This window comes from Neoarius graeffei, chromosome 24 (genome assembly GCF_027579695.1).
Source record: "Neoarius graeffei isolate fNeoGra1 chromosome 24, fNeoGra1.pri, whole genome shotgun sequence".
Taxonomy (NCBI): Eukaryota; Metazoa; Chordata; class Actinopteri; order Siluriformes; family Ariidae; genus Neoarius; species Neoarius graeffei.
Window position 1 is genome coordinate 39,938,764 of NC_083592.1, and position 21,697 is coordinate 39,960,460.

The following is a 21,697-nucleotide window of genomic DNA, read 5'->3' on the forward strand; positions in this document are numbered from 1 at the left end:
CTGAGGAGACGAGTTGCTCAAGTTTAGGGATAGGAATGTTAACCCATTCTTGTCTAATGTAGGATTCTAGTTGCTCAACTGTCTTAGGTCTTTTTTGTCGTATCTTCCGTTTTACGATGCGCCAAAGGTTTTCTATGGGTGAAAGATCTGGACTGCAGGCTGGCCAGTTCAGTACCCGGACCCTTCTTCTATGCAGCCATGATGCTGTAATTGATGCAGTATGTGGTTTGGCATTGTCATGTTGGAAAATGCAAGGTCTTCCCTGAAAGAGACGTCGTCTGGATGGGAGCATATGTTGCTCTAGAACCCGGATATACCTTTCAGCATTGATGGTGTCTTTACAGATGTGTAAGCTGCCCATGCCACACACACTAATGCAACCCCATACCATCAGAGATGCAGGCTTCTGAACTGAGCGCTGATAACAACTTGGGTCGTCCTTCTCCTCTTTAGTCCCAATGACACGGCATCCCTGATTGCCATAAAGAACTTCAAATTTTGATTCATCTGACCACAGAACAGTTTTCCACTTTGCCACAGTCCATTTTAAATGAGCCTTGGCCCAGAGAAGACGTCTGCGCTTCTGGATCATGTTTAGATACGGCTTCTTCTTTGAACTATAGAGTTTTAGCTGGCAACGGCAGATGGCACGGTGAATTGTGTTCACAGATAATGTTCTCTGGAAATATTCCTGAGCCCATTTTGTGATTTCCAATACAGAAGCATGCCTGTATGTGATGCAGTGCTGTCTAAGGGTCCAAAGATCACGGGCACCCAGTATGGTTTTCCGGCCTTGACCCTTACACACAGAGATTCTTCCAGATTCTCTGAATCTTTTGATGATATTATGCACTGTAGATGATGATATGTTCAAACTCTTTGCAATTTTACACTGTCGAGCTCCTTTCTGATATTGCTCCACTATTTGTCAGCGCAGAATTAGGGGGATTGGTGATCCTCTTCCCATCTTTACTTCTGAGAGCTGCTGCCACTCTAAGATGCTCTTTTTATACCCAGTCATGTTAATGACCTATTGCCAATTGACCTAATGAGTTGCAATTTGGTCCTCCAGCTGTTCATTTTTTGTACCTTTAACTTTTCCAGCCACTTATTGCCCCGTCCCAACTTTTTTGAGATGTGTTGCTGTCATAAAATTTCAAATGAGCCAATATTTGGCATGAAATTTCAAAATGTCTCACTTTTGACATTTGATATGTTGTCTATGTTCTATTGTGAATATAATATCAGTTTTTGAGATTTGTAAATTATTGCATTCCGTTTTTATTTACAATTTGTACTTTGTCCCAACTTTTTTGGAATCGGGGTTGTAGCTATAAAGTGATCTATTTCTATGAAAGGAGCAAAAATAAATGGAACGACAGCACTCCGTCTCATGTGATATTGCTTGAATAATGTCTAGTACATTCGCTGCATATTGAATATTCAAGTAACTACATTATTGTGAACTATTGTGAATTGTATGTATGTGTACAACATACATACAATTGTACTTGCTGATACAGCAAGTACTTGCTGATACAGTGTAATACTCTTATTAAGTAAATATGTAATTCTTACAAGTAATACTTGGTGTAATAAGAAAATGTATAACCAATTTTAAATAATAGGTAGAAGGCAGCACTTGCTGGAGCTAGGAACTATGTTCGAACATGACATAATCAAGAGCCACTTACTTACAGGTACATATTACATCATTGTATACATTTACAAGCATTATTACGCTTATGCTGCACTACCTACTATATTTCCCAAAAGAGTTTGCTACTACTTACTGTCACGTCCACGCACGCCTCAGACTGCAATCTGCGTGGAGTGCCATGCTCAAGCTCATTAGAACTAATTGCCATGTACCTGTTCCTGATCAGAGTGCAATCGCAGCACATGCTTATTAGGACTCGTAGTAACACACAGACTTTGCAAAGTATATGCTCTGCAGCCTGTGTCTGACATTACCAAGCCTTATATTCTGTATTGCTACTCTGATTTTCAACTCTGTTTCTGTTTTCCTGACCACATTTTGTTTGTACTTCTGATATCCTGTCTGTGCCTCACTTGACCATTGCCTTCTTCTCTACTCTGCCTTTGTCTCACATTTTGGATCTGTTTGCCAGAATGTTTTTATAAATAAACTCTCTTCCTGCAATTACATCCATCTATTGTCCATTTACATGCCACTTACCATCATCATGCTACTTATTCATACAAAATGCTGAATTTTGCCAGGCATTTTTTACTTTAATTATGAATGATTTACTCATTTAACTTGCAAAATATTCACCAAGTACAACTTACTAAGGGTTACATATTGACCTATTGGAACTGTCAGGTCCTTCTTGGCCTTCAGAGAAGGCCCAAACATATCAGCATTTCAAATGTTATATTTAATTTCTTTCACTCTTTAATAATTTAATTATAATTATTCTCTTCTAATTCTAATTCGGCCTCATTTTCTATCAAATTCTATCTTCCGCACATACAATAAAAACAAACCCTGGTTCACCACAAAACTCAGACAGCTTCGCCAGGCCAAGGAGGAGGCCTACAGAAGTGGGGACAGAGTCCTGTACAAACAGGCCAGAAACACACTGACGAAAGAGGTGAAATCAGCTAAGAGGAGCTACGCTGAAAGGATCAAAAACAGACTTTCAGCCAACGATCCGGCATCAGTGTGGACAGGCCTGAAGAATATCACTAACTACAGGAGACCATCCCCCTACATTGCAATGAACCATCAACTGGCTGACGAGTTGAATGTGTTCTACTCCAGATTCGACAAATTCACACCTCTCCCCCCCCCAGACATTAAAGACCCATTTACACCCCCTGCTATTCTGCCTCCTCTCACCTCTGACCCCACACCAGCACTCAAGATCTGTGAAGAGGATGTTTGTCAGCTTTTTTGCAGACAGAAGATCAGGAAGGCACCTGGCCCAGATGGTGTGTCACCCTCCTGTCTGAAGGTCTGTGCTGATCAGCTGGCTCCCATCTTCACCCAGATCTTCAATAGATCCCTGGAGCTGTGTGAAGTCCCCTCATGCTTCAAACGCTCCACAATAATCCCGGTTCCCAAGAAAACCACCATCACAGGACTGAATGACTACAGGCCTGTAGCTCTCACATCTGTAGTCATGAAGTCCTTCGAGAGACTGGTGTTGTCACACCTGAAGGACATCACAGACCCCCTACTGGACCCCCTGCAGTTTGCCTACCAGGCAAACAGGTCAGCGGATGATGCAATCAATATGGGACTGCACTACATCCTGCAACACCTTGACTCTGCAGGGACATATGCCAGGATTCTGTTCATGGACTTCAGTTCGGCATTCAACACCATTGTTCCAGACATCCTCCACACCAAGCTCACCCAGTTCACTGTGCCCTCCTCCACCTGTCAGTGGATTACAAACTTCCTGACTGACAGGAAGCAGCAGGTGAGGATGGGGAGCATCATATCCAGCACTCGGACTACCAGCACTGGCGCCCCCAAGGGTGTGTGCTCTCCCCACTGCTCTTCTCCCTTTATTCCAATGACTGTACCTCAAGAGACCCATCTGTTAAACTCCTGAAATTTGCAGACGATACAACGGTCATTGGCCTCATCCAGGACGGTGACGAATCTGCATACAGACGGGAGGTTGAACGGCTGGTCTGGTGGTGCGGTCAGAACAATCTGGAGCTGAACACGCTCAAAACTGTGGAGATGACAGTGGACTTTAGGAGGAGCCCCCCCACTCTGCTGCCCATCACCAACAACACTGTGACTGCTGTTGAAAGCTTCAGGTTTCTGGGTTCCACAATCTCTCAGGACTTGAAGTGGGAGACAAACACAGTCACTATCATCAAAAAGGCTCAGCAGAGGTTGTACTTTCTGCGCCAGCTCAGGAAGCTCAACCTGCCTAAGGAGCTGCTGACACAATTCTACTCTGCCATCATTCAGTCTGTTCTTTGCTCTTCCATCACTGTTTGGGTTGGATCGGTCACCAAACAGGAGAAGAACAGACTGCAACGGACAATAAGGTCTGCAGAGAAAATTATTGGTGTCAACCTGCCCTCCATCCAAGACTTATACTTGTCCAGAGTCAGGAAACGGGCAGGTAACATCTCTGTGGACCTATCACACCCTGGTCACAATCTGTTTAATCTTCTCCGCTCAGGGAGGCGATATAGATCACTGTATGCAAAAACAACCAGACACAAGAACAGTTTCTTCCCTCAGGCTGTCTCTGTGATGAACAGCTAAAATCCAGATTCATATATCAGTAATATCACTTGCAAAATATCTGCACACTCATACTGTCATTCTGTGCTCACTGTTACTTATATTATCTCATCTCATCTCATTATCTCTAGCCGCTTTATCCTTCTACAGGGTCGCAGGCAAGCTGGAGCCTATCCCAGCTGACTACGGGCGAAAGGCAGGGTACACCCTGGACAAGTCGCCAGGTCATCACAGGGCTGACACATAGACACAGACAACCATTCACACTCACATTCACACCTACGGTCAATTTAGAGTCACCAGTTAACCTAACCTGCATGTCTTTGGACTGTGGGGGAAACCGGAGCACCTGGAGGAAACCCACGCGGACACGGGGAGAACATGCAAACTCCACACAGAAAGGCCCTCGCCGGCCTACTTATATTATATTTATACTTATTTAAATTTACTATTCATCTTTGCACTATGCACCATATTGCACCAAAAGGGAAATCCTTTCTGTGATGAACAGCTAAAATCCAGATTCATAAATCAGTAATATCACTTGTAAAATATCTGAACACTTATACCGTCATTCTGTGCACACTGTATACTTTATATTTAACTATTCCATACTTACCTGGATTACTTTGCACTATGCACCTATTTTTGTTGTTGTTGTTTGCTTGTTTGTTTGTTTTGTGTATACGCTTTTTTATCTGTTTTGTACTATGAGAGCTAAGTGAACCAGAGTCAAATTCCTCGTGTGTGTCCACGTACCTGGCAATAAAAGTGTTTCTGATTCTGATTCAAATTTACTTCAGAAATGAAAGGGTCACTGTCCTGAAAACATTAAAATAGAGTTAAACAATAAGATTTTTTTTGTTTGTTGTCTCTAGGCTGAGAAGAGTTTAGAGCTGCTCACTCATTGGTTAGGACTTCATTGCTGGGACAGAAGGCCATGGCAGTGTATATTTATGTAGGAAGTGACAGAGGAATTAACCAATTAGATTTTGATTTATAGTGTGAGGGAACAAAAATGTATCGCCCTCGGCCTTCTCGAAAGCCAACACAAGCTTAACTGCGAGTCAGAGCCATCAACGCAGCAGTGAAGTCACCTTCCAGCTGGTGTAGTGTTCATCAGTAGTGTTAGTGAATGCTAATAAAGTGGTCAAACCAGTGCTATCGAGAGCAAGCAGCACAGGCTAACGACTAAGAAACTAAGATTTCTGTCTCCAGACTCTTCTTCCATGCACGTTCGCCACCGTATTTTTCACTTAGGTATTCATTTCCCTATGTAACTGACTTAGTTACTTTTAAAATCAAAATCAACAACTACAACCCTGATTCCAAAAAAGTTGGGACAAAGTACAAATTGTAAATAAAAACGGAATGCAATGATGTGGAAGTTTCAAAATTCCATATTTTATTCAGAATAGAACATAGATGACATATCAAATGTTTAAACTGAGAAAATGTATCATTTAAAGAGAAAAATTAGGTGATTTTAAATTTCATGACAACAACACATCTCAAAAAAGTTGGGACAAGGCCATGTTTCCCACTGTGAGACATCCCCTTTTCTCTTTACAACAGTCTGTAAACGTCTGGGGACTGAGGAGACAAGTTGCTCAAGTTTAGGGATAGGAATGTTAACCCATTCTTGTCTAATGTAGGATTCTAGTTGCTCAACTGTCTTAGGTCTTTTTTGTCCTATCTTCCATTTTATGATGCGCCAAATGTTTTCTATGGGTGAAAGATCTGGACTGCAGGCTGGCCAGTTCAGTACCCGGACCCTTCTTCTACGCAGCCATGATGCTGTAATTGATGCAGTATGTGGTTTGGCATTGTCATGTTGGAAAATGCAAGGTCTTCCCTGAAAGAGACGTCGTCTGGATGGGAGCATATGTTGCTCTAGAACCTGGATATACCTTTCAGCATTGATGGTGTCTTTCCAGATGTGTAAGCTGCCCATGCCACACGCACTAATGCAACCCCATACCATCAGAGATGCAGGCTTCTGAACTGAGCGCTGATAACAACTCGGGTCGTCCTTCTCCTCTTTAGTCCGAACGACACGGCGTCCCTGATTTCCATAAAGAACTTCAAATTTTGATTCGTCTGACCACAGAACAGTTTTCCACTTTGCCACAGTCCATTTTAAATGAGCCTTGGCCCAGAGAAGACGTCTGCGCTTCTGGATCATGTTTAGATACGGCTTCTTCTTTGAACTATAGAGTTTTAGCTGGCAACGGCGGATGGCACGGTGAATTGTGTTCACAGATAATGTTCTCTGGAAATATTCCTGAGCCCATTTTGTGATTTCCAATACAGAAGCATGCCTGTATGTGATGCAGTGCCGTCTAAGGGCCTGAAGATCACGGGCACCCAGTATGGTTTTCCGGCCTTGACCCTTACTCACAGAGATTCTTCCAGATTCTCTGAATCTTTTGATGATATTATGCACTGTAGATGATGATATGTTCAAACTCTTTGCAATTTTACACTGTTGAACTCCTTTCTGATATTGCTCCACTATTTGTCGGCGCAGAATTAGGGGGATTGGTGATCCTCTTCCCATCTTTACTTCTGAGAGCCGCTGCCACTCCCAGATGCTCTTTTTATACCCAGTCATGTTAATGACCTATTGCCAATTGACCTAATGAGTTGCAATTTGGTCCTCCAGCTGTTCCTTTTTTGTACCTTTAACTTTTCCAGCCTCTTATTGCCCCTGTCCCAACTTTTTTGGGATGTGTTGCTGTCATGAAATTTCAAATGAGCCAATATTTGGCACGAAATTTCAAAATGTCTCACTTTCGACATTTGATATGTTGTCTATGTTCTATTGTGAATACAATATCAGTTTTTGAGATTTGTAAATTATTGCATTCCATTTTTATTTACAATTTGTACTTTGTCCCAACTTTTTTGGAATCGGGGTTGTACACACAATGAAGCTACCTGGCAGTCTGCCGCTAATCCCTTGCAAAATCCTTTGCCCTGTTGCTTTTTTGGTGTGTCTGGCGAAGTTTTGGCTGAGCTGACGTCCCAGCTCTAATAGTAACGGTTTGCCACTGGTTACGACTATATGTAGCCCATTATACATCGTAGGTACCATAAATGTCTTTTTATTACCACGCACTTACCTATTAAATATTAGGTGCCAAACATGTTTTAAAATAAACTGTTACAAATATGTTAAAAATCCTTCTATGATGTTGAGGAGCTAGGAGGACATTTACCTTCACATTTTAAAAAGCTCAATTTTAAAAACGTCAAACTAAAGACATTCTACATAGTCTATTAACCCCTGTAAAATTCTGCAAAGCTATTACATTTCTCAAAGCATTGGATGTCTTGCATAACGTATGATAGGTAAATTATTATATCTGAAACACTGATTTTCAACTAGGTTTGATAAAGTGTTTATTAGCTAACTAATATTAACTGGGCTGAGACATAAATTTTCATGTAAACAAAAAGTAATGCAGAAGACTTGACCATGATGACAAAACAGTGTGGGTCAGCAAATAATGTGCAAACTTAGATAGATAGATAGATAGATAGATAGATAGATAGATAGATAGATAGATAGATAGATAGATAGATAGATAGATAGATAGATAGATAGATAGATAGATAGATAGATAGATAGAGCTCTGATAACTTATTGCTTTTGCCTCAATGAGAATATTAGAATATTGTTATGAAAAGATGAGTACTCTCTGAATTCATATTGATGTTTAATGTTTTAGAATATCAAATGTTTTTGCTGGATTTTTGTTTCCTGAAGTTGCATTTGACCATTTTCAGTTTACAATCAGATCTTAAGTGAAACTGGAATTGAACACAATGGGAAAACATCCACAGTTAGTAAAAAATGAAACAGTTCTATGAATTTTCTTGATAACCAATCTGCAAAATGATTAAAGTAGAAATGGAAAGGTGCCTGACATTGAATAAGAAAGACAGTGAGAGAAAAAAGCGTAAAAGATAGGAAGGGAGGGAAAATGGATGGTGAGAGAGTAAAATAAGGAAAAGGGAGTGAATGTGAAAAAGGTAACGGAAGAAACAGGGAGGGTGGAAGGCCGCTTTGTACTATACTTCCTGTCCTTTCGGGCAAGCCCATAGAAAGCGGTGTGAAATAAAGTGGCACACACGCACACAGACTGCCAGTAGAGAAAGTTAATAGCTTGAGTCTGGCCAAAGCTGTGAGCTTCCAGACCTCAGCACCTCCTGTTTCCCCAAATTACAGAGCTGCTGGGACATGGGGTTCCACAAGAGCAACACAGAAGTACACTTTTCAGCATGCTAATATAATCACAAAAAAGTAGAAATGGGAAATATAATGATATAATGCCAATTTTCAATAATGTCACAATACACCTTTCTAATAGTACCGTCAGTTAGTCTGGTTAACACCAGACCATATCACAAGTGAAATATGGTCTGGAATCCGCCTATTGAATTTCTCGTAGGGGAGGTGTGGTTTACGATCGTCAACGGCCGTTTATTGGACGTTGCGAATGTCTATCATTTGGCGTATACGTAGCCCATGGCCAATCATGGCAGTTGTACCCGGTGACGTAGTTAGAGCGACGAAGAAGACGAAGAGGCGAAGAAGAGAAGGAAAGAGAAGGCAAAACAAAAATAGGAAAACAATGGCACTGAACGATTACTGCCGTTTGTGCAAGACAAAGCTTGATCAAAAGTTTGGTTCGTATCGCTCGCCGCCATGTTAAATGTGATCCGTAAACAGTCCCAAATAAACTACAAGCTTCCGTTTGTTGAGTAGTACGCGTCACCGCCTTTCCACCCCTCCCCACTCTCTGATTGGCTCCCTAACTCAGGCGAGCCTTTAGACCATAGTTTCCATGCTGTCTTTTCAGATCGGAACGATTGTGCAAAGCAGCATGGGCTTTCCCAGGCTAACCGTCAGTACTTCTAGAACGTCCACCACCACCAATAGCTAACTGGATGTTAACGTTCATTCATTGCTTGTACCAATCATTTCACTTTTTCACCTTAATTCTTATTTAATCCTTCTTTTAAAAAAATATTCAAACTAAACTAAATATCCTGATACATACCCTCTCTGGCCAGTGCATTTGGAAGACCTGTCGATCTGCTCATTCACTCAGTATGTAATAAAAACATCCACTAAGTAGCAGTTCTGCAGATGGAACCGCCTGTCAGGAAGGCCTGTCAAATCTCAATCTATAGACACTGAAAGTGCTTTTGTACAGTACGTATGAGTGTTTAAGGAATGGCAGGCTAAGGGAGAGGTCATGCCGAAGGTCAGAGCTGAATTACTGCCTGTCATTGTTAGGACAGGATGAGTATCAATAAAGAGAGACCGTGTCAGAGCCCAGAGGCTTACCATCCCACACAGCATTGCAGAAACAGTGAGACAGGAAGGCCAATTTCCTATCTATAAAGCTGCTTTGTAACAACTGCTAAAAGCACTATGTAAATAAAACTGAACTGAAATGAAATGAATTGAAAATAACCACTCTTTACAACCGTGGTGAGCAGAAAAGCATCTCAGAAGGCACAAGACGTCAAACCAAGAAGCAGATGGGCCACAAAAGCAGAAGAGCTCATCAGGTTCCACTCCTGTCAGCCAGGCACAGGAATCTGTGGCTACATGATACACTGCCTTGTCTTTTTCCAATCTTCAACTTTCAAACATTATGATAATATATTTTTTGCTATAGTAACAGTCAAAAGTTTGGACACACCTTCTAATTCAATGTACTTTCTTTAATTTTATGAAGTAAAAGACACTTCACGTCTTAAAGTAATGATGGATGTCGTTTCTCTTTACTTAGCTGAGCAGTTCTTGACATAATATGGATTACTATAGTTGTGGAATAGGGCTATTTACTCTATTATTATTGTTTACTATTTACTATTTGATCTCAAATGCATTAAGAAGGCAAGAAATTGAACTAATTAACTTTTGACGAGGCACATGTTAATCGAAAAGCATTCCAGGTGACAACCTGATGAAGCTGGTTAAGATACGCCAATAGTGTGCAAAGCGTCCTCAAGGTAAACGCTGGCTACTTTGAAGAACCTAAAATATGAAACATATTTTGTTTTTTGATGTCTTCAGTATTTTTCTACAATGTAGGAAATAATCAAAATACAGAAAAACATATGAATGAGTAGAGTAGGTGTGTCCAAACTTTTGATTGGGACTGTACATCCCATGACTACCCCAAAGCAAAAAGGCACATATAGAGTAGCCTTTTTTTAATAGGCTTTTTAATCTTGTTTAATAAATATTCCAAGTTATTAACTTCAGCTCAATTTTAATTCGGCTTCAGAAATGATACATTACTTTTATTCACGGACATGGCCTGAAGCCAATCCTGGAGAACACTGGGAGTAAAAATCCTCCCTAGATAGGAAACCAGTCCACTGACGGTCACCATGGACAAACATTCACACCCTCATTCACACCTAGGGGGAATTTAGCCTCATCGATCCACATGCCAGCATACTTTTGGGAAGTGGGAGGCAACCGGAGATCCGGAAAAACATTCACAGAAACTCCACACAGACAATGTGTATTTATGAAGTCATAAGAAAAGCACAGAGCACTGATCAACTCCCTTACCATTTGTACATTTTTACTCATGTTGTAAATGCAAATTCTTATGAATGAGAATGTCTCATTAACATTTTGCAAATTCCTGCTTACTGTACTAAATGTAATGCATTCCTTTAGTATGACTGTAAAAATATAAAATATGAACTCATACTGGAGTATATTTGCAAGCTAAGTGGAATAGGAAATGTCCACCAAAAGTGATTTATTTCTAAAACCTGGGAACACTCCGTATCCTCTGGCAAAAAGAAGCAGGGAGGGATTGCATGAGAGTTCAGGCAGAGGTGAAAGGAAAGTCACAGCCATAAAAAAAAGTATGTAAAGTGAAGAGAAGAAGCTTGGCTATACTAATACATACTAATCACAGCAGTACTAATCACACTACATACTAATCATTCATCAGTATAATAATAAAAATAATAATAATAATAATAATAATAATAATAATAATAATCCTTAAGGACCTAACGGCCACCTTAAGCTAAGTGTTTTCAGTTTTACATCTCAACTCTAAAATCTAGTTTAACTATCAAGACTCACTGGCATTTCAAGAGTGTTGCTGCGGTGTAGCCTCGATAGCTGATAATGCACTGTAAACATCAGCAGATATGCCCGTGAGCAACATTTCCTTAGAATGCTAATTGCTAACAGCTAATGAGCCAGCTAACTAACAGCTAGCTTGAAATAAAGACATGGTGTGTGGTGGCAACTCTCCTGTCTCTTTCTGAAGCAGTAGCAACAGCGATGTTCACATGGCAAGCCTTACTGCTGTATTACTTTTTATATAATTTACTTCGATATACTGTTATCTCTTAAAATTATTACCAGTGGCTACTGTTTTACCAAACACTAGCATCTGGAATATATGTCTTACCCCCAAACTACTGAATATGAAAGATGTCTGAATGGAATATAAACTGAATTAAAAGCCATACATCTACACAAATACATTTTAAAAAGGAATTTTAATGCAATTCTGAGTGTAAATATTTTCACTTGTTCAGTGAGCAAATTAAAGAACTTGCCTCCTATATTACTAATCAGATAATCCTCCAAAACTTTGGGTGTAACACTACGCTCTTGCAACAAAAAAGAGAAGTCCAGAACATTCATTCTTCCTGATTTTTTTTTTAATTTCACTGTTATTATTTCAGCCCCATTAATTATAGAGCTATAGAAAAGACGATTCTGGATCCCAGCCAAATGTCTACACTACATCAACAGACAGTTAAGCTGGGCATACATTGTGCGATTTTTGGCCCGATTTTGACACGATTTTCACTTGTGCAACTATTTTGGAGATCGGGCCGAGTTTTGGCTCAATCGTGCGTCTCGGATCGTGCAGTATACATGGGGTAACAACAAGCGATTAACACCTCACGACCTCCTCCCGATCGATCGGATGAAAATCAAACCTGTTTGAAATCCTGAGCATCGCATCCGAGCATCGCATCCGAGCATCGGATCGTATAGTGTGAGAACAGGAATCGTAAGCTGCGTGCTGTTTACCCCTGCGATTCACTCGTACAGTGTGAGCAGCAGCTGAATACCGCAATTGAAAAAATCGCACAGTGTATGCCCAGCTTTAGTGCAGTAAACCTAATATCACGTGGTACCTGTTTGCTGAATGTATGTTTAAAACTAAAGAGTGGGCCAATGAGCAAGGACATGGCCACCTTTTGTACTGAATTTGAACATTCTGGAAGTAAAAAACATGAATATACAGTACCAGTCAAAAGTTTAGACACGTACTCGTTCATTGGTTTTTCTGTATTGTGACTATTTTCTACATTGTAGAACAATACTGAAGAAATCAAAACTATGAAATAGCATACGGAACATATATGGAATTATGTGGTAAACAAAAGTGTGTTTAAAAAAAACAAAATGTTTCATATTTTAGATTCTTCAACGTAGCCAGCGTTTACCTTGATGACGCTTTGCACACTACTGCCATTATCTTAACCAGCTTCATGAGGGAGTCAGCTGGAATGCTTTTCAATTAACAGGTGCCTCGTCAAAAGTTAATTAGTGCAATTTCTTGCCTTCTTAATGCATTTGAGATCAAACAGTAAATAGTAAATAACAATAATACAATAAATAGCCCTATTCCACATTATATCAAGAACCGCTCAACTAAGTAAAGAGAAATAGCATCCATCATTACTTTAAGACATGAAGTGTCTTTTAATTCATAAAAATAAATTAAAAAAACATTGAATTAGAAGGTGTGTCCAAATTTTTGACTGGTACTCTATGTACACACACAGCAGATTGTACTAATCTTCATTACTCCAACTAAAAGCCTTGATAATAATCAAGTATCAAAATGTTTCATGTATGCATTCTGTGCTCAATTATAATGTTTATGAATGCGGAAAAAAACACTTATGATATGGTGATAAGATGTACTGTAGTTTAAAAAAATTATGTTAGATATCGTACCTTCGACTTCCTCCTCATCGCACACATGTTTGAGAAAGGACGCCCCTCTGTCCAACACGGCCTCGTCCTCCATCCTGTAATAGTAGAAGAGGAAGAAAGATTGCTCGCATTTTTCTTCTAGGGACATCATCGAGCCATAGCCCCTCGGCTGGTTTACCTGCAACATGTTACTGCTAAGGCCAGCCATGTTCCCAGGTTAGCAGCTCTCACTAACAGTGCTGGCAGTTCTAACTTTGGACCTGGATCTAGGTAAAGGGGAGTGAGCCGGGAGGGGGGAAGGTACTGGTACAGTAGGTCACGGGAGGGTAATCCATTCGAGGGGGACAGGCTGAGAGTCACTGTTAGATGCTAATTGACTTTGATGAGCCATAGTCAGAAAACACACTTAGCACGTAAGCAAGCTTAGACTCACGTGTTGCGTAGAAGGAAACTTCCTCTGACCTTAATAAGCATAAACGCATCCTAACACACACCGAGCCGACAGATATGTGGGTTGGCACATGGATAGCGTGCAATCATCTGCTCTATGAGGATTAGGTGAGCTTGTTTTGGGGGTATAATATAGAGTGCTAAAGTAAAGTAATTTCCTGTTTCAGTGTTTCTTATAATATGGTTAGCAGACAGGTAATATATGTAATTTACTAAATAATATCTCGTTCAATTAAAACGAAGGAGGTCAAACAAAAACCTGTGGTCTGTGTTAGTAAAAGGAATTGCAATTTTGAATTTATTAATGTACAACACATCATACTTTTTAACTGTTTGAAATGACATTTATTAATTTATATTCATAAAATATTCCTATAGCAAGTACTACAGGAATGTACTAATACAGGAACATTAATATAAAGCTGTAATTTATGTTTCAGCTGGAACTACTATCAGAATCATGCTGTTAAAGAAAATTAATCCACATCTTCTGAATCAAGAATTCAACACTGTTGTGGTGTAAAGATTTATAACATTCAGCATTACTGTATTTGATCACCTCTTAACCCTTTAAACTCACACACCTGCATTTCCTCACTCATGTAACATGTCCTATCTATTACTGTACTTTTACTGTAGTTTGAAAACTAATATACATGAAGGTAAACATTACAATAATAATAAAAACAAGGTGTGGCAGTGGGGGCGTGGCCGAGTGGCAATCTGTGAATGGAGGGCGGCGTCAGGGAAGGTGAGTGGTCGGATCGCTACACCTGTTGTCAATTAACGCCCTATAAAAGGAGAGAGAGGAGGGGAGATCGGGGCCGAGAACTTGATAATAGTCTGTGTGTATGAGTGTGTGATAATAGTCTGTGTGTATGAGTGTGTGTTTTGAGTGTTTGTGCTGAAAAGCAAGAATAAAGAAAATAACTCGGAAGCAAACAACCGCCTGCCGTACTTCTGTGCTCCACCCACATCCGGAAATTGTCTACAGTGGTGCTGAAACCCGGGAGTGCAGAAGGGAACAGCCCCATGGAGTCCTCGCCGTTCAAAGACCTTATCCATGCCCTCGCCACAGCACAGCAGAACCAGCATCAAGCACTGATCACCCTCTGAAAGGAGCAAGAACAACGGTTCGAAGCCTTGGTGCTGGCCCAGCAAGAAGACCGCCAGGCGTTCCGGCACCTGCACACATCGGCAGGGTCCACGACCGCCACCGGAGCGGACCCTCCCCACCTCATCCTAACGAAGATGGGTCTGCACGATGATCCAGAAGCCTTCCTCATGCTCTTTGAGCAAGCAGCCGAGGCGTGGGGTTGGCCGGTCAAACAGTGCGCAGTGCGCCTCCTCTCCCTGCTGATGGATGAGGCGCAGCTTGCCACACTGCAGCTCCCCGCCGACAGCCAGCTAGTGTACGCAGACCTCCGAAGAGCCATCCTCCAGTGTGTCGGCTGCTCCCCAGAGCAACAGCGGCAGTGCTTGCACTCGCTGCGCTTGGAGGAGGTCGGCTGGCCGTTCGCGTTCGGGCAACAACTCTGGGACTCCTGCTGGCGGTGGCTGAGGGCAGACGACCGCGATGCCAAGGGAGTTATCGACCTGGTGACACTGGAGCAATTCATCGCGTAGCTTCCGGAAGGAACGGCAGAGTGGGTCCAGTGTCATTGCCCGGCGTCACTGGATCAAGCTATCGAGCTGGCAGAGGACCACGTGGCGGCAGTTCTGATGGCAGGAAGACATGTTTCCTCTTCTCCTCTTTCCTCTCTCTCTCCCTCTGCTTCCCGTCCTTGCCCCATTCCCCCACCGCGGAGGCGGGGGCCAGCTCCCACCCAGCCGGCCCGGCGCACCCGTGGTGTCCTCCTGTTTTCCCCTTCCTTGTCTATGTCTTCTCCCCCCCAGGTGAGTGATGTCCATAACACCGGTGCAGAGGGAGAGCCTGGGCTGGTGTGCTGGCGCTGCGGGGAGCTGGGACATCTCCAAAATCAGTGCTCTGCGATGGAGGTGGGCGCGGTGGTCTGGGTTCCCAACACGCCAGAAACCGCCTTCGATTGAGCCAGAGCGTATCGTATACCGGTAAGTGTCCAAGGGGAATGTACCAGCCTTTGGTGGATTCCGGCTGTAACCAGACCTCAATCCACCAAAGCCTGGTGCAAGGTGAGGCATTGGGGAAAGCACGAATGGTGAAGGTGTTGTGTGTGCACGGGGATGTTCACAACTACCCTTTAGTGTCTGTCCACATTATATTTCAGGGTGAAAAGCATAGTGTAAAGGTGGTGGTTAACCCTCGTCTCACCCACTCGCTGATTTTGGGGACTGATTGGCCGGTTTTTAAGGAGTTAATGACACACATAGTGAGGAGTGGGTCCTGCAGTAATCCATCTGGGGAAGACCCCAGACTAGCATTGGCGGGAGAAGCTGTCACAGAGTCGTCTACGTCAGCACCGCGTCAGGGCGATACACAGAGTGAGGAGCACCCCGCCCCTCCTCCCTCTCTCGGGGATTCCCTTGGGGATTTCCCGTTATAGCAGTCGCGAGACGGGTCTCTGCGGCATGCATTTGACCAAGTGAGAGTAATCGATGGTCAAATTCTCCAGCCAAATGCGATGCCGGCCTTCCCCTACTTTTCTATTATTAAGGATAGGTTATACCGAGTGACAAAGGACGCTCAAACTGGCAAAAAGATAACACAGTTGTTAGTCCCAAAGAGCTGTCGGGAACTCATATTCCAGGCGGCTCACTTTAATCCCATGGCCGGACACAGGGCAGGATAAAGCACTAGCCCGAATAATGGCCTGGTTCTATTGGCCAGGGACTCGCAGGGATGTCCGTCGGTGGTGTGTGGCGTGCCGTGAATGCCAATTAGTAAATTCCGCGGCCACTCCAAAAGAGACTTTGCGCCCCCTCCCTTTAATCGAGACCCCTTTTGAAAGAATTGGGATGGATCTTGTGGGGCCATTAGATCGGTCAGCACGGGGATATTGCTTTATTTTAGTTCTGGTGGACTATGCAATACGATATCCGGAAGCAGTGCCTCTCTGCAATATCTCAGCACGCAGTATTGCGGAAGCGCTCTTCTGCTTTATCTCCTGGGTCGGGATTCCGAAAGAAATCCTGACAGACCAAAGCACTACATTTATGTCATACACACTGTGCGAGCTGCATGGGTTACTGGGGATTAAGCCTATTTGCACCAGCGTCTATCACCCACAAACTGATGGCTTAGTGGAACATTTTAATCAAACTCTTAAAAACATAATTCGGAAGTTCGTAAGCGAAGATGCACGTAATTGGGATAAGTGGCTCGAGCCCCTGTTATTTGCAGTATGAGAGGTCCCGCAAGCCTCCACAGGTTTTTCACCATTTGAATTATTATATGGGCGTAAGCCGCGTGGCATTTTGGGAGAATTTGGGAAAATTGGGAGGAGGGACCTTCATCTAGTAAGAACGAAATTCAATATGTTCTCGACCTGCGCGCCAAACTCCACACACTCACACACTTAACTCAGGAGAATTTGCGGCAGGCACAAGAACGTAAAATCCGACTGTACGACAGGGGCACACACCTTAGAGAGTTCACACCGGGAGACAAAGTACTCGTATTATTGCCCACTTCAAGCTCCAAATTGATCGCCAAGTGGCAAGGGCCCTTCGAGGTCACACGGCGAGTCAGGGACATCGACTATGAGGTGAGGCGAACGGACAGGGGTGGGGCATTAAAAATTTACCACCTCAATCTATTAAAACATTGGAATGAGGAGGTCCCCATGGCGTCGGTGTCAGTAATCCCGGAGAAGGCAGAGCTGGGGCCGGAGGTTCAAAAAAGAAAATTGACATCGCCAACCACTCCGGTCCTTTGTGGAGACCACCTCTCCCCGGCCCAACTCACAGAGGTAGGCCAGTTGCAGAAAGAATTTTCCAACATGTTTTCACCCCTGCCTGGCTGCACCCACCTCACAGAACACCGCATTGAGATGCCCCCGGGGGTGATAGTGCGCAGCCACCCTTACCGCCTGCCCAAACACAAAAAAAAGATGGTCCAGGATGAACTCGAGGCCATGCTCGAAATGGGCATAATCGAGGAGTCCCACAGTGACTGAAGCAGCCCAGTGGTCCTGGTCCCCAAGACCGATGGGTTGGTCCGGTTCTGTGTGGACTATAGAAAAGTCAACGCGGTGTCTAAATTTGACGCATATCCAATGCCTCACATTGACGAGCTGCTTGATCGATTAGGCAATGCTCGTTTTTATTCGACACTGGATTTAATGAAGGGATATTGGCAGATCCTCTTGACTCCTCTGTCCCAAGAGAAAATGGCCTTTTCCACACCGTTTGGCTTACAGCAATTTGTCACACTTCCTTTTGGATTATTTGGGGCTCCTGCAACATTCCAGTGGCTCATGGACAGGGTTCTCTGCCCCCACACCACCTACGCAGCTGCGTATTTTGATATTATCATTTATAGCAATGACTGGCCATGGCACCCCGAACACCTTAGGGCCATCCTAAAGTCGCTGAGGCATGTGGGTCTCACAGCTAACAGAAAGAAGTGTGCAATTGGGCAGGTGGAAGTACGGTATCTGGGTTTCCACTTAGGCCATGGGCAGGTGCGTCCCCAAATTAATAAGACGGCAGCAATTGCAGCCTGCCCAAGGCCCAAGACCAAAAAGGGGGTGAGACAGTTCCTGGGGCTGGCTGGCTACTATCGTAGGTTCATACCTAATTATTCAGACGTCACCAGCCCGCTGACTGATCTCACTAAAAAGGGAGTACCAGATCCGGTACAGTGGACGGAGCAATGCCAACAGGCTTTCTCTAGGGTAAAGGCTGCACTGTGTGGGGAGCCACTGTTACACTCCCCCAACTTTTCTCTCCCCTTTATTTTACAGACAGACGCAACAGACAGAGGGCTGGGTGCCATTCTGTCCCAGAAGGTGGAAGCGGAGGATCGTCCTGTGCTGTACATTAGCTGGAAGCTGTCAATGAGGGAAGGCAGGTACAGCACGATAGAGAAAGAGTGCCTAGCCATCAAGTGGGCAGTCCTCGCCCTCCGATACTACCTACTGGGATGTCCTTTCACCCTCTGTTTGGACCACGCGCCCCTCCAGTGGCTCCACCACATGAAGGATGCCAACGCGCGGATCATCTGTTGGTGTCTTACCCTCCAGCCATTCAAATTCAAGGTGGTCCACAGGCCAGGGGCGCAGATGGTGGTGGCGGACTTCCTGTCCTGTCAATGGGGGGGGGAGTCCACTGCAGGCCGGATGACTCCCTGGCCTGAGTCGGGCGGTGACGGTATGTGGCAGTGGGGGCGTGGTCAAGCGTTGATCTGTGAATGGAGGGCGGAGTCAGGGAACATGAGTGGTCATACCGCTACACCTGTTGTCAATTAATGTGTGTTTGTGTGTCTCTTACAGTGATGGCGCCCTATAAAAGGAGAGAGAGGAGGGGAGATCGGGGCCGAGAACTTGATAATAGTCTGGGTGTATGAATGTGTGTTTTGAGTGTTTGTGCTGAAAAGCAAGAATAAAGAAAATAACTCGGACGCAAACAACCGCCTGCAGTACTTCTGTGCTCCACCCACATCTGGAAATTGTCTACACAAGGGTTTAAATGCGTTAAAATGCTTTTCACATTTCTCTGTAAGAATTGACATAACTGGATTTTTACTGTTAGCTGAGAAAGAAGTCTAACAGTAATGAGGTTCAGTAAACTCCAAACAACTCTGAACCTGATCACCTGGATCGTTTAACCCACTCAAAAAACTTTCACTCAATGACAGGTTCAAGGCCTCGAATAGTTCATGTCAAAAAACACTTTCTGAATCTGAAAAGTGCTTGTGAGGCTATTTATAGATCCGTATTTAAGCTTAACTGTTCAATCTGCATATAAATGTCCTTGCATTACTGAAAAGCAGGTATAGACAGGATCTATAGCCCAATGATTCATTGCTTCCTTGGAGGATATGACACATGAAATTGTGAAACTTTAAGTGTAACATAAGTCCAAAGACCAAAAACACAGTTGTTTGGCACATTTAAACGGAGATTTGCAACCCTCTTATATAACATCCATATCAATAGATGTGTTTCAATGTCAGTGCGTTTACATGCACATAGAGAAAATCGAATTTCTGCCATAGCTCGACTGAAATCGAAGCTCTAAATGCCATGGAAACACCTTAGCTTGGCTGAAATCGAACCGAACTGGATTTCTCGTAATCGAGCTACGTGACCTAGATTATGCGATTGTAGCCAAGCTACTTAGTGCATGTAAATCCTATCGAGCTACGTAGTCGAGCTACTTACTTCAGCACTGCCCCTTCCGGAAGTGACGAGTGACGAGACCACAAGTGGGAAACACAACAGCCTCGGTCGGCATGACAACAGTAGTAGTAGCGAGCAGCAGAAGAGGTCAGGAGGAACAACATCTCTTGATGTTGCTGTCCTTGTCGTCGTTCTTCTTGTGAACACAGAACTGATAACTTTGTTTATACTCTTGAATAGCTCTTCTTCATGATGACAACCGGAAGTGTACCAACACGATGGGGCGTGTAGTGCCACCTGTGGCTCGGGTGCACAATGTACCTCACACAATAGCTCGATTTCCTTGTGTGCATGTAGGATTGGATTTCTCTGGCACCCCTGCTGGGACCCTTAGCTCGATTACCGACAGTAGCTCGATTTGGATGTGCATGTAAACGCACTAACTGTGGCAGCAGGGGCGTGGTCAAGCATTGGTCTGTGACCGGAGGGCGGAGTCAGGGAAGGTAAGTGGCAGAATCACTACACCTGATGTCAATTAACCTGTGTTTGTGTGTCTTCCCAGCGACCACGCCCTATATAAGGAGAGAGAGCAGAGGAAGTGAGCTCTCTCCCCAACCAGACGACGTGTGTGTGTGTGTGTGTGTGTGTGTGTGTGTGTGTGTGTGTGTGTGTGTGTGTGTGTGTGTGTGTGCATGGCCGGGAGAGTAGATTGTTGCATCCGAAAATAGCAAAATAAAACAGTTTGGAACTTTATTCTGGCCTGCCGTCTTTCTGTGCTCCACCCCCTCCTACGAACTGCTACAATCACTTTCATAGATCATTTTGGAGAAGTAGATAAAAAGTGTTGCAATGCAATTTCTATTTATTGATACAGTGACGGGCGGCATGGTGGTGTAGTGGTTAGCGCTGTCGCCTCACAGCAAGAAGGTCCAGGTTCGAGCCCCGTGGCCGGCGAGGGCCTTTCTGTGTGGGGTTTGCATGTTGTCCGCGTGGGTTTCCTCCGGGTGCTCCGGTTTCCCCCACAGTCCAAAGACATGCAGGTTAGGTTAGCTGGTGACTCTAAATTGACCGTAGGTGTGAATGTGAGTGTGAATGGTTGTCTGTGTCTATGTGTCAGCCCTGTGATGATCTGGTGACTTGTCCAGGGTGTACCCCGCCTTTCGCCCGTAGTCAGCTGGGATAGGCTCCAGCTTGCCTGCGACCCTGTAGAACAGGATAAAGCGGCTACAGATAATGAGATGAGATGAGATGAGATGATACAGTGACATTCCATTGCAGGAAGTGCAACTGTGAACTTTTATATACACAATATATTTAAAATTTCTGGCTCCTATGTTATCATATCCAAATCTTTTGACAAAATATCACATTTTTTGCAACAAATGAGTTCATCCTATGTGTATATACTTTTATGAACACACACGTGTGTGTGTGTGTGTGTGTGTGTGTGTGTGTGTGTGTGTGTGTCTATACATTGGCTATAAGCCATGTACGACGAGATTGAGTGGAATCACTGTTTCATTCTATCCACATTCACTAGAATTTGAGAAACAGAGTATTTTTATTTTTTTGCAAATTCGATAAATAAAAACTTTACACAAAACGTCCGAAAAAAAATTCCCGCTTCGAATGTAAACAAATCAGCGAAATGACAGGAGCAATTTGTGAAAAGTGCTATAATAATAATAATTCTTGAAAAATTAAAAAAAAAAAGATACGTTCTTACCA

At 43.4% G+C, this 21,697-nt stretch overlaps 1 protein-coding gene across 4 annotated transcripts in view; it reads right to left on the reverse strand.

The window, feature by feature from the left end:
* slc4a4a (solute carrier family 4 member 4a) overlaps positions 1-21,697 on the reverse strand; it is a 132,277-nt gene that overhangs the window by 100,892 nt on the left and 9,688 nt on the right. For 2 of the 4 annotated variants that reach the window (XM_060907225.1, XM_060907223.1), the window contains exon 3: positions 13,281-13,354. In XM_060907225.1, coding sequence (XP_060763208.1) covers positions 13,281-13,354 — 74 coding nt within the window. Of the gene's footprint in view, positions 1-13,280; positions 13,374-21,697 lie in introns of those variants that run through there. The other 2 variants (XM_060907221.1, XM_060907226.1) reach the window with 1 other exon arrangement.